The following is a 13,476-nucleotide window of genomic DNA, read 5'->3' on the forward strand; positions in this document are numbered from 1 at the left end:
CCGCCACAACCTTGCAGCAGCTTCGTCACGAGTTTCCCTCCTGTCCAGGTAAGTCTTCGCCACAGCAACAGCGGGCGGTTTGTGTCCTGAAGCACGTGCGCCTGTCACATGCGTAGTGTCTTTTCTCTGAAGGGGGCCAAAGCAGAAGACGAGGATGATTTCCAGGACTTTCAGGAGGCCCCAAAGGCAGGCAGTGGAGATGGTTCCTTCACAGACTTCCAAGGAGAGAAGGACGGGGCGTTCCCCAGCGCGTCCTCTCAGAGCAGGTGTGCACACGCTCAGATCATCCCCACCCCATGCCTTTGTCTTCCTTATGAGGACGTGTTGTGTAGTCTCTCCTCAGGTGCCTGGCTTTGTCATGGTGTTAGCACTCCACCAGACACACCGGTTAGTCTCCCGGTCCTCACCAATGAACCCAGTTTAGTGGGCAGTTGATACACCAATCATGTGTATTAATTTCAAAGCCACGCGCAGAAGTTCTATACTTGGTTGGGGGCAGAAAAAAGCAATTTTTCAAAGGGAGAAAGAGAGCGAGCGAGAGGGGAAAGCTGTTGTCTGAGCAACCACTCAGTGACTCAGTCCTCAGGTCTCCAGTCTAAAGCTCAGATTACAGTGAGATAGGGAGGGAAGAAGGAGGTGCTCCTCCTGGTGACGTGGTGCTTTCTCATGGCCAGCATGACACACTGATCTTCACAGAGGCTGCTGGGTAGATGGACATAGTCTCAACAAATGTGGAGCTCCTAACATTTAAGAGAAAAGATGAAAATGTTAGTGAGAAGTACAGTGAAGTGTGTGTGTGTGTGTGTGTGTGTGTGTGTATGTGTGTGCAGCGTTCTTGCCGTGCTGACTCCAGTATCTGGCCCTTCATCTTCCTCTGATAAATATGCAGTTTTTAAGCAACTGACAGCAGAGCAGACTACAGAAGCTGCACCCCCTGCCTCAGGTACACACACACACACACACACGCCTACAGAAGCTGCACCCCCTGCCTCAGGTACACACACACACACACCTACAGAACCTGCACCACCTGCCTCAGGTACACACACACACACGCCTACAGAAGCTGCACCCCCTGCCTCAGGTACACACACACACACACCTACAGAACCTGCACCACCTGCCTCAGGTACACACACACACACGCCTACAGAAGCTGCACCACCTGCCTCAGGTACACACACACACACACACACGCCTACAGAAGCTGCACCACCTGCCTCAGGTACACACACACACACACACACGCCTACAGAAGCTGCACCACCTGCCTCAGGTACACACACACACACACGCCTACAGAACCTGCACCACCTGCCTCAGGTACACACACACACACACGCCTACAGAAGCTGCACCACCTGCCTCAGGTACACACACACACACACACCTACAGAACCTGCACCACCTGCCTCAGGTACACACACACACACACACACACGCCTACAGAACCTGCACCACCTGCCTCAGGTACACACACACACACACGCCTACAGAAGCTGCACCCCCTGCCTCAGGTACACACACACACACACGCCTACAGAAGCTGCACCACCTGCCTCAGGTACACACACACACACGCCTACAGAACCTGCACCACCTGCCTCAGGTACACACACACACACACGCCTACAGAAGCTGCACCACCTGCCTCAGGTACACACACACACACACCTACAGAACCTGCACCACCTGCCTCAGGTACACACACACACACGCCTACAGAACCTGCACCACCTGCCTCAGGTACACACACACACACACACACGCCTACAGAACCTGCACCACCTGCCTCAGGTACACACACACACACACGCCTACAGAAGCTGCACCCCCTGCCTCAGGTACACACACACACACACGCCTACAGAACCTGCACCCCCTGCCTCAGGTACACACACACACACACGCCTACAGAACCTGCACCACCTGCCTCAGGTACACACACACACACACGCCTACAGAAGCTGCACCACCTGCCTCAGGTACACACACACACACACGCCTACAGAAGCTGCACCACCTGCCTCAGGTACACACACACACACACGCCTACAGAAGCTGCACCACCTGCCTCAGGTACACACACACGCCTACAGAAGCTGCACCACCTGCCTCAGGTACACACACACACACGCCTACAGAAGCTGCACCACCTGCCTCAGGTACACACACACACACACGCCTACAGAAGCTGCACCCCCTGCCTCAGGTACACACACACACACACGCCTACAGAAGCTGCACCCCCTGCCTCAGGTACACACACACACACACCTACAGAACCTGCACCCCCTGCCTCAGGTACACACACACACACACCTACAGAAGCTGCACCCCCTGCCTCAGGTACACACACACACACCTACAGAACCTGCACCACCTGCCTCAGGTACACACACACACACCTACAGAACCTGCACCACCTGCCTCAGGTACACACACACACACACCTACAGAAGCTGCACCACCTGCCTCAGGTACACACACACACACACACGCCTACAGAAGCTGCACCACCTGCCTCAGGTACACACACACACACGCCTACAGAAGCTGCACCACCTGCCTCAGGTACACACACACACACACACGCCTACAGAACCTGCACCACCTGCCTCAGGTACACACACACACACACGCCTACAGAAGCTGCACCACCTGCCTCAGGTACACACACACACACACACCTACAGAACCTGCACCACCTGCCTCAGGTACACACACACACACCTACAGAACCTGCACCACCTGCCTCAGGTACACACACACACACACCTACAGAAGCTGCACCACCTGCCTCAGGTACACACACACACACACACACACACACACGCCTACAGAAGCTGCACCACCTGCCTCAGGTACACACACACACACGCCTACAGAAGCTGCACCACCTGCCTCAGGTACACACACACACACACACGCCTACAGAACCTGCACCACCTGCCTCAGGTACACACACACACACACGCCTACAGAAGCTGCACCACCTGCCTCAGGTACACACACACACACACACCTACAGAACCTGCACCACCTGCCTCAGGTACACACACACACACCTACAGAACCTGCACCACCTGCCTCAGGTACACACACACACACACGCCTACAGAACCTGCACCACCTGCCTCAGGTACACACACACACACACACACGCCTACAGAACCTGCACCACCTGCCTCAGGTACACACACATACACACGCCTACAGAAGCTGCACCCCCTGCCTCAGGTACACACACACACACACCTACAGAAGCTGCACCACCTGCCTCAGGTACACACACACACACACGCCTACAGAAGCTGCACCACCTGCCTCAGGTACACACACACACACACCTACAGAAGCTGCACCACCTGCCTCAGGTACACACACACACGCCTACAGAAGCTGCACCACCTGCCTCAGGTACACACACACACCCCTACAGAAGCTGCACCACCTGCCTCAGGTACACACACACACGCCTACAGAAGCTGCACCACCTGCCTCAGGTACACACACACACACACGCCTACAGAACCTGCACCACCTGCCTCAGGTACACACACACACACACACACGCCTACAGAACCTGCACCACCTGCCTCAGGTACACACACACACACACGCCTACAGAAGCTGCACCCCCTGCCTCAGGTACACACACACACATACCTACAGAAGCTGCACCACCTGCCTCAGGTACACACACACACACACGCCTACAGAAGCTGCACCACCTGCCTCAGGTACACACACACACACACCTACAGAAGCTGCACCACCTGCCTCAGGTACACACACACACGCCTACAGAAGCTGCACCACCTGCCTCAGGTACACACACACACCCCTACAGAAGCTGCACCACCTGCCTCAGGTACACACACACACGCCTACAGAAGCTGCACCACCTGCCTCAGGTACACACACACACACACGCCTACAGAAGCTGCACCACCTGCCTCAGGTACACACACACACACGCCTACAGAAGCTGCACCACCTGCCTCAGGTACACACACACACACACCTACAGAAGCTGCACCACCTGCCTCAGGTACACACACACACACCCCTACAGAAGCTGCACCCCCTGCCTCAGGTACACACACACACACCCCTACAGAAGCTGCACCACCTGCCTCAGGTACACACACACACACACACACGCCTACAGAAGCTGCACCACCTGCCTCAGGTACACACACACACACCCCTACAGAAGCTGCACCACCTGCCTCAGGTACACACACACACACACACACGCCTACAGAAGCTGCACCACCTGCCTCAGGTACACACACACACACACGCCTACAGAAGCTGCACCACCTGCCTCAGGTACACACACACACACACACGCCTACAGAACCTGCACCACCTGCCTCAGGTACACAAACACACACGCCTACAGAAGCTGCACCACCTGCCTCAGGTACACACACACACACACACACACGCCTACAGAACCTGCACCACCTGCCTCAGGTACACACACACACACGCCTACAGAACCTGCACCACCTGCCTCAGGTACACACACACACACCCCTACAGAAGCTGCACCACCTGCCTCAGGTACACACACACACACACACACGCCTACAGAACCTGCACCACCTGCCTCAGGTACACACACACACACACGCCTACAGAACCTGCACCACCTGCCTCAGGTACACACACACACACACACCTACAGAACCTGCACCACCTGCCTCAGGTACACACACACACACACGCCTACAGAAGCTGCACCCCCTGCCTCAGGTACACACACACACACGCCTACAGAACCTGCACCACCTGCCTCAGGTACACACACACACACACGCCTACAGAACCTGCACCCCCTGCCTCAGGTACACACACACACACGCCTACAGAACCTGCACCACCTGCCTCAGGTACACACACACACACACACACACGCCTACAGAACCTGCACCACCTGCCTCAGGTACACACACACACACACGCCTACAGAACCTGCACCACCTGCCTCAGGTACACACACACACACGCCTACAGAAGCTGCACCACCTGCCTCAGGTACACACACACACACGCCTACAGAAGCTGCACCACCTGCCTCAGGTACACACACACACACACGCCTACAGAAGCCGCACCACCTGCCTCAGGTACACACACACACACACGCCTACAGAAGCTGCACCACCTGCCTCAGGTACACACACACACACACACACACGCCTACAGAAGCTGCACCACCTGCCTCAGGTACACACACACACACACCTACAGAAGCTGCACCACCTGCCTCAGGTACACACACACACACACACGCCTACAGAAGCTGCACCACCTGCCTCAGGTACACACACGCACACGCCTACAGAAGCTGCACCACCTGCCTCAGGTACACACACACACGCCTACAGAAGCTGCACCACCTGCCTCAGGTACACACACACACACACACACACGCCTACAGAAGCTGCACCACCTGCCTCAGGTACACACACGCACACGCCTACAGAAGCTGCACCACCTGCCTCAGGTACACACACACACACACACACGCCTACAGAAGCTGCACCACCTGCCTCAGGTACACACACACACACGCCTACAGAACCTGCACCACCTGCCTCAGGTACACACACACACACACACCTACAGAACCTGCACCACCTGCCTCAGGTACACACACACACACACGCCTACAGAAGCTGCACCCCCTGCCTCAGGTACACACACACACACGCCTACAGAACCTGCACCACCTGCCTCAGGTACACACACACACGCCTACAGAACCTGCACCACCTGCCTCAGGTACACACACACACACGCCTACAGAAGCTGCACCACCTGCCTCAGGTACACACACACGCCTACAGAAGCTGCACCACCTGCCTCAGGTACACACACACACACGCCTACAGAAGCTGCACCACCTGCCTCAGGTACACACACACACACGCCTACAGAAGCTGCACCACCTGCCTCAGGTACACACACACACACGCCTACAGAAGCTGCACCACCTGCCTCAGGTACACACACGCACACGCCTACAGAAGCTGCACCACCTGCCTCAGGTACACACACACACACACACACACGCCTACAGAAGCTGCACCACCTGCCTCAGGTACACACACGCACAAAGTATATCACACATTTTATCCAAAGCGACTTACAATTCTGACTGAACACAACAGTGGCAACCTGGCAGTGGTGGGACTTGAACTGGCAACCTTCTGATTACTAGTCCAGTACCTTCACCACTGAGACACCAGTGTACTACACGCACGCACACACGCATACACACAAAAAAACAAACAAACAAAAAAAAGAATCTGTCCACCCAGTCTCAAGTATAACCTGTTCAGTGTTTTTCACACACACTTCCCATCTGTCTGGCTTTACTATAGAACTAAAAGCTAAGCATTCTTGGGCTGACAGAGTTATTTAGTGACTTTCCTGGAGTGACTTTATTAACTATACAGAACTGTCTCCTGGTGTGTGTTCTTACTGCGTCTCCTGCTGTCATCACATCCACAGCCCAGATCTACAGCACGCTTTCTGTCTTTGTTCCAGATTTCGGCGACAAGTACAGTGTGTTCAGAGAACTTGCACAGCCTTCAGACAGGAAGCCCATAGGTAAGCAATGTCCCATCCTTGTGGGATGTAAATGTCCCATTTACATTTTACAGCATTTCTCTGACGCTTTTAACCAAAGCGACTTACACGTCTGACTGAGCACTGCTTGAGTAATTGAAGGTTGAGGGTCTTGTTCAGGGGCCCAAGAGTGGCAACCTGGCAGTGGTGGGACTTGAACCAGCAACCCTCTGATTAGTAGTCCAGTACTGTAACCACTGAGACACCAGTGCCCCGTGACCTCCCTCATGCTCATGCAGGTGTGTGTGTCCCTGTCTCACTAGAACAGAACCCATCGGGGACACCTTTGGGAGCTCCAGTAAGTCGACTGTTGCAGTGACCCCTTTTTACCTCAGGCGTTTGCTCTTTGTCTTCTCTCTTCCTCCACACTGTGTGTGTGTGTGTGTGTGTGTGTCTGGCACGCCGTTTGTGCCCAGTTAAACGGTGGCACAGTTGCGAGAAGCATGTTTGCCGTCCGTCAGCATGCAGGTAGTGGGATGTCTTGTTTTTGTGGGGACATTGAGACCACACACTGACTCAGGAGATGTGTTAACGATGTCCAAATCAACAACACGTCCCTTCTCCAGCTGTCCAGTGTCCCTGCACTCCTGTCAAATTGTTCAGCTCCACCAGTGTAAACATCCCAGATAGGTTTAAAGTTATTGGGCATCAGTGAGAACCAAGTTTTTCATACCAGACCTGTGGCACTTTGTGGGACTGTGCTGATTCGTGGACTTGTCTCTTTGATCTTTTTGCTTAGAAATGTCATAGTTCTCGGTTGAGAAGTGGGGTCATCTTGAATGTGTATCATAATCAGAGTTGTTCACTCCCACTGCATAATAACTAAAGTGTACGTAGGAGTGGATCAGCTGATAATGACTGTGGGACAGCACACGACAGAAATGTGGCCTTAACGTCTGCCTGTTGGAACTCCAGTAACCTGTGATTCATCATCAACTACACCCCAAAGGAAATGACTGAATATGTATAACATCATCTCAAACAAATGCTTTCTCTGCGATAAACACATCTCATCTTAACACTGAAAATTCTGCGTTCATGATAAACAATGATATCACGTCCGCATTTCTGAAATGTATGTCTGTCACCCAACCAGATTTTAACCCTTTAAATGAATGCTTGTGGCATTAGATACTGATGTTGCAGTGTGACGGCAGTCGTGGATCGTTCAGTATGTTAACGTAATCTGATTACACTGATCTTTAGAAGCACTGTTTTTTTAAAACGTGCCAGTTCTTTCCATTTTTCTGTAACCATAAGGGGATAGTTACCCTTTTTTTGTATACTAATGCGGTAACACTCTTACATTTTACATTACTACCCAGCACTAGGGGGGGGGGTGCGGGTTTGTGGGAGTGTGGGATTCTTTGTATGTGTGCCGTGCTTCTGTTGTGCAGTGCCGTTTGTCTCATGCAGAGAGCAGCACACACTGCGGTTGAGGTTCAGTCAGGTTTTTGGTGCACGTCACAGGCAGGACTGATCCATTAATCCATTTTACTTCTTTGTAAAGTTGCACTCAGTCATTAAAGGTCACTTGAGCTGAGTTGAAGGCTGAGCTTCGTGTTGCTCTCTGATGCTCTGGCCCTTTTCTTATCACTCTAAACTTCTCTTTTCCAAACACTTCAGTCTTTTTTTCTTGACCCCCCACAGGTGAAAGCTTTGCCGATTTCAAGTCTGTTGGCACCGACGATGGCTTCACAGACTTTAAGACCGCCAGCAACGTTTCTCCACTAGACCCACCAGACCAAGCCAAGATGTTCCAGCCATCTCTCCCTGCTCCTTTTCCTCCCTCCTCTCACTCCCTCCCCCAGCCCAAGAACCCCCTCAACATGGCAGATTTGGACCTCTTTGCCTCTATGGCTCCATCCACCTCCACTTCCTCTATCGTAGACTCCAAGGCCGGCCCGTTCCCCTCCCCGGCGATGCCCTCTCTTATCCTCCCTCACACGGGCCCCAAACCCTCGGGCTCCGGGGCCGACGACTTCGGCGACTTTGCCCTCTTTGGCTCCTCAGCGTCGTCCTCGTCGGAGCCGGCGTCCTTGGGCCGGAGGGGCGGGGCCCCACCGCAAGATGACTTTGCAGACTTCTTGGCATTCGGGGGCTCCGGCGAGGCGCGGCCAGAGGGCCAGCGTGTCGACGCCTCCTCCGGGATGCCCCGTCCCCGGCAGGCGCCCGCTGTCGACAAGTACGACGTTTTCAAGCAGCTGTCGCTGGAGGGAGGCGCGGGCTACGCCGAAGGCAAGGAGGCGGGGGGAGGAGACTCCTCCTCTTCACTCAAAGGTGATGCGGATGACTTCGCCGACTTCCAGTCGTCCAAGTTCTGCACGGCACTGGGCTCCTCGGAGAAGAGCGCGGTAGACAAGCTGGCCGCCTTCAAGCAGGCCAAGGAGGACTCGGCCTCGGTCAAATCACTGGACCTCCCGTCCATCGGGGGCAGCAGCGTCGGGAAGGAGGACTCAGAGGACGCCCTGTCCGTGCAGCTGGACATGAAGCTGGCGGACATGGGTGGAGACCTGAAGCATGGCATGTCTGACAGCTCACTGGACCTTCCCGGGCTGACTGCACACCAGCCCCCTGCCACAGGTGAGGAACTGGTGCGCTTACTGTGGTGAGGCCTGCACTCTCTACACACACACACACACACACACACACACACAGACTCACACACACAGACTCATATACATGCGCACACACACACACACCCCACTCTCAGGTCAATTCATGGCCGTCTTACAGTTCCCTGATCAGATGTCCGGCAGGACAGAGAGTGCTAGTCAGATTAATGAGGGATGATGGCATATCAAAACCATCTCATCTCGTGTTGTTTACTTTTTCCCTGACCATTTCAACAGTATTTGTTTACACGTAGTTACATAAAGTATTTATTGTACATAATTGTACGAATGTTTATTTATTTATTTGTTTGTTTGTTTATCCCTTTGGACAAATTTGAGCTGTCTGAAGCACATCAGTATTATTGACTGACAGCATTTCGTCCTTTTCTCCAGGTGCAGATTAAGTCTTTTCTTGCTCTGGATTATAATTTGGTGGCCTGATCTTATCCAGTGTTTATCTCCGTTTTGTAATATTACGTAGAAATAACCTAAGTCTTTTTGTCTTCTCTCTTAAGTAGGTTTACTGAGAGATTTGATCTTTCACTCTTCAACTCCGTTCTCTGTTCGTGATCACAGATGGTGAACACACAGCCACTAAACTCTCAGAAAATAATAATAATAATAATAATAATAATAATAATAACTCAGTCAGTAGTGATTAATGCCATATCATACAGATTGTTACGAGGCAGCTGTTTGGGCTGATGACATGGACCACCAACCAAAAGAGTGTTTGTTCCTTACGTGTCTAGACTGTACAGGGTTAAGACCGTTAGGTTGGTGAACTGTCTACACTGTGCAGGGTTAAGACCGTTAGGTTGGTGAACTGTCCACAATGTGCAAGGTTTAGACCGTTAGGTTGGTGAACTGTCTAGACTGTGCAGGGTTAAGACCGTTAAGGTTGGTGAACTGTCTACACTGTGCAGAGTTAAGACTGTTAGGTTGGTGAACTGTCTACACTGTGCAGAGTTAAGACCGTTAAGGTTGGTGAACTGTCTAGACTGTGCAGGGTTAAGACCGTTAAGGTTGGTGAACTGTCTACACTGTGCAGGGTTAAGACCGTTAGGTTGGTGAACTGTCTACACTGTGCAGGGTTAAGACCGTTAGGTTGGTGAACTGTCTACACTGTGCAGGGTTAAGACCGTTAAGGTTGGTGAACTGTCTACACTGTGCAGGGTTAATACCGTTAGGTTGGTGAACTGTCTAGACTGTGCAGGGTTAATACCGTTAGGTTGGTGAACTGTCTAGACTGTGCAGGGTTAAGACCGTTAAGGTTGGTGAACTGTCTACACTGTGCAGGGTTAAGACCGTTAGGTTGGTGAACTGTCTAGACTGTGCAGGGTTAAGACCGTTAGGTTGGTGAACTGTCTAGACTGTGCAGGGTTAAGACCGTTAGGTTGGTGAACTGTCTAGACTGTGCAGGGTTAAGACCGTTAGGTTGGTGAACTGTCTAGACTGACACATCCCCCCCCCACCTCAGCTCTGGTTTGGAAGATCATTCACTCCATTATATGATGTCACCAACCGTTTGTGCTTCCATGAAGTAAGTGTGTGTGTGTGTGAGTGTGTGTGTGTGTGTGTGTGTGTGTGTGTGTGTGTGTGTGTGTAAGGAATCGCATAAGCATGGCCAATGCATTTCATTTTCCATTTTATGTCTAGCTGAGTAACACTGACAGATTATTCCTTCTAACCCATCTGTCGTCTAGTCCTGGTTCAGTCTGTGGTATACACACCTACTAGAAGCTTCATTTGTATGCCAGATCTGAAAATAATACATTATAAGGACTTCAGTAGAGCTCAGTTATGTGGATAAACTACTGCACTATAATTGTGGTCTACATACTGCAGATGTGATGTGCCTCACGGTGTATTACTAAGACATGGTTAGGTGGCCCGCAGAAATTAGACCAAAAATATTGGTTTGTTGAATCATGAGAATGTTGTGATTCATCAAACCCACCACAGAACCGTCATCTGGAGTGTCTGAAATGGGCAAGGATGCTCACGACACACACGCACAGTAGTGATTTGTTACAGGGCTCATTTGTATCGATATCGCAAAGTATGCATTATCAGTATTGCGATAATAACAAACAATATATTGTGCAGGCCTGACCCTCACACTGCCCCTCCTCGCCAGTGGTAATTCTCAGTTTCAGTATGACACATTCATCCTAAGTGTCCTCGGGGCACTGCAGTGTTCTGGAGAACTGGGCCTGCTACTGGACTTTCCTGGGCCACACGCCTGTGTGTTGGTTACCGGGCAGTTTCCATGCCTGGACTGTAAATATTTCAGCAGGTTACGGGCTGTTGAGTTTCGTAGCACTTGCACTATGCTGGATGTCTCGCTAACCTCCGAAGAGACAGTATCTCTTTTCCCAGGCTGTTATGAACTGGAGCCCGCCGGTCACACCCACCCATGCCCCCAGCCCCCCACTGAGCACAGCCCCCGTCTCCCTGGCCAGTCTGGAGGGAGTCTCTCGTCCCGAGTTTGTTTGCTACAGTTTGTGCCTGCCTTTTCAATTTGTGAAATTGACAAGAAAGTGGTTAACGATTGCTAGGACTCCATTTTCTGGCCTGCCTATGAAAATGGGCTGTTTTTATGAACAAGAAAATGTGTACATGCCAATTTAATAGTGTATTTTTATTACAGGAATATATACTGGTATTTATTTTCAATATAGATAGACTTGACTCTGTTAAGTATTGATGTGGGATTGCTTCTGCTCAATATGCACAATGTTTTATTTAGCTGGATGTGAATGTGTTGGCCTGCGTTACACCGGGAATGACGTGCACTTCCTGTCTGCTGTGTCGCTCCTGCTAAGAGCATGCGCACTGGAGCGCGCTCCAAACAGGTGGCGAGAGAAAAACGATACTGTCTCTCTTATCTGTTCTGCGCCTGTCACTCAAACGATCCAACGCTTTCATAGGCTGTAGACCTCTTTGTTTACTTTTAACCCTTTGAGTTCCTGGCAGTGGCAATGTTATCCATGCTGTGCTCTATGAGAGTCTAAAACTGAATCTGGTCTGTGTACTGTGATCACACGCAGTGGCCCCAGTGCTCCGTGTTTCCGGAGACCTGAGGAGAGCTTTCTCAGCCAGCTCCAGCTTCTCAAAGGGTGCAGAGATCCATAGAACCTGTACTTCACACCACCTCTTTTATCTTTGCTTACGAAATGTTCTGTATGCTTTCCTCTCTTTTAGAACAAAAACAGTGTGTCTGACCTACAAAAACATTTTTAGTCTGTGTACGTGCCTCTTCAGTTCTGGCCTGTGCATCTGGTTTTGGGATTTGCTTCTGTTAACCTTTTGCCCTTTTCACCTCTCTGCCCCTAACTTTGCATGCCCATGTGTTCTTATAATACAGAAAAAAACCCCATTTTTATGTGTTTGTTTGGCAAAGCTCTTGTAACGGAAGCTTTTTGCTGACCTATCTCTTTCTCTCTCTGACAATGTTGTCGTAATAAATCTGAACGATGGTGTAGCGGATGTGCCTACCGTCTTCATTTCTGTCTTCTTCCTCTTCCTCTCACCGCGCCCTGCGTGGACGACCGCCCCTGCACCAGCTGCCTTGTCAATTTCACAAATTGTTTGTGTGAAGAGTCATCTCAACCAAAGCCGAACATTTCTTGCACCACTAATATTGGCCTTTCTCTCTGTGCGATGAATATAAGCACTGAAACCCTCATCCAGTTTAGACCAGACAATGATCAAACCAAACCCCAGCACGCAGTGTTCATAGTGTGACTTCAGACACCGTGAATCTGACCTACGCTTCCAGTAAAACCAGTCCGGTTGGTATGTGTTGGACCAACATGACCCTGGGTCCTAAAGGCCCTTCCCCTGCAGCCTGTCACATGACCACCTGTAATCTAAAGGTGGAAGGGGCTGAGTTTAAAGGTACAGTGGGAAAAATGAGCAGTTATGTAAAGCAGAATTTAAACTGCAGACTCAGAATCCCTGCAGCCAAGCTGAGAGCATGTGGAGGCGTGACTGTCCTTAGTGCAGAACACAGCACACACCTCCAGTTCATGATGAGAACACACATGAGAGCTCCTTAGGGGAAAACCCCGTCTGGAAGCTGTTTTTTAATTTGCATATAAATTGATAATCGTCAGCCAGCTTAGTCTGTGTACATCAGTAAAGCATGTGTGCAGTGAAGTAAGCACCTCACTGTTCGATAAGGTCTGGACAACCAGCTGAATAGGGT

The 13,476-nt window shown here is 51.4% G+C and overlaps 1 protein-coding gene across 8 annotated transcripts in view; it reads left to right on the forward strand.

Annotated features, from left to right (window-relative positions):
• The window catches only part of synrg (synergin, gamma), a 33,931-nt gene that overhangs the window by 12,946 nt on the left and 7,509 nt on the right, over nt 1–13,476 (forward strand). For 4 of the 8 annotated variants that reach the window (XM_027024691.2, XM_035533989.1, XM_027024694.2 and 1 more), the window contains 6 exons: nt 1–48; nt 133–266; nt 831–943; nt 6,568–6,630; nt 6,917–6,946; nt 8,299–9,231. The exon at nt 1–48 is cut by the window's left edge and continues 162 nt beyond it. In XM_027024691.2, coding sequence (XP_026880492.2) covers nt 1–48; nt 133–266; nt 831–943; nt 6,568–6,630; nt 6,917–6,946; nt 8,299–9,231 — 1,321 coding nt within the window. Of the gene's footprint in view, nt 49–132; nt 267–830; nt 944–6,567; nt 6,631–6,916; nt 6,947–8,298; nt 10,040–10,288; nt 12,754–13,476 lie in introns of those variants that run through there. The other 4 variants (XM_027024692.2, XM_027024697.2, XM_027024696.2 and 1 more) reach the window with 2 other exon arrangements.

Source organism: Electrophorus electricus, chromosome 15 (assembly GCF_013358815.1).
Source record: "Electrophorus electricus isolate fEleEle1 chromosome 15, fEleEle1.pri, whole genome shotgun sequence".
NCBI classification, from domain to species: Eukaryota; Metazoa; Chordata; class Actinopteri; order Gymnotiformes; family Gymnotidae; genus Electrophorus; species Electrophorus electricus.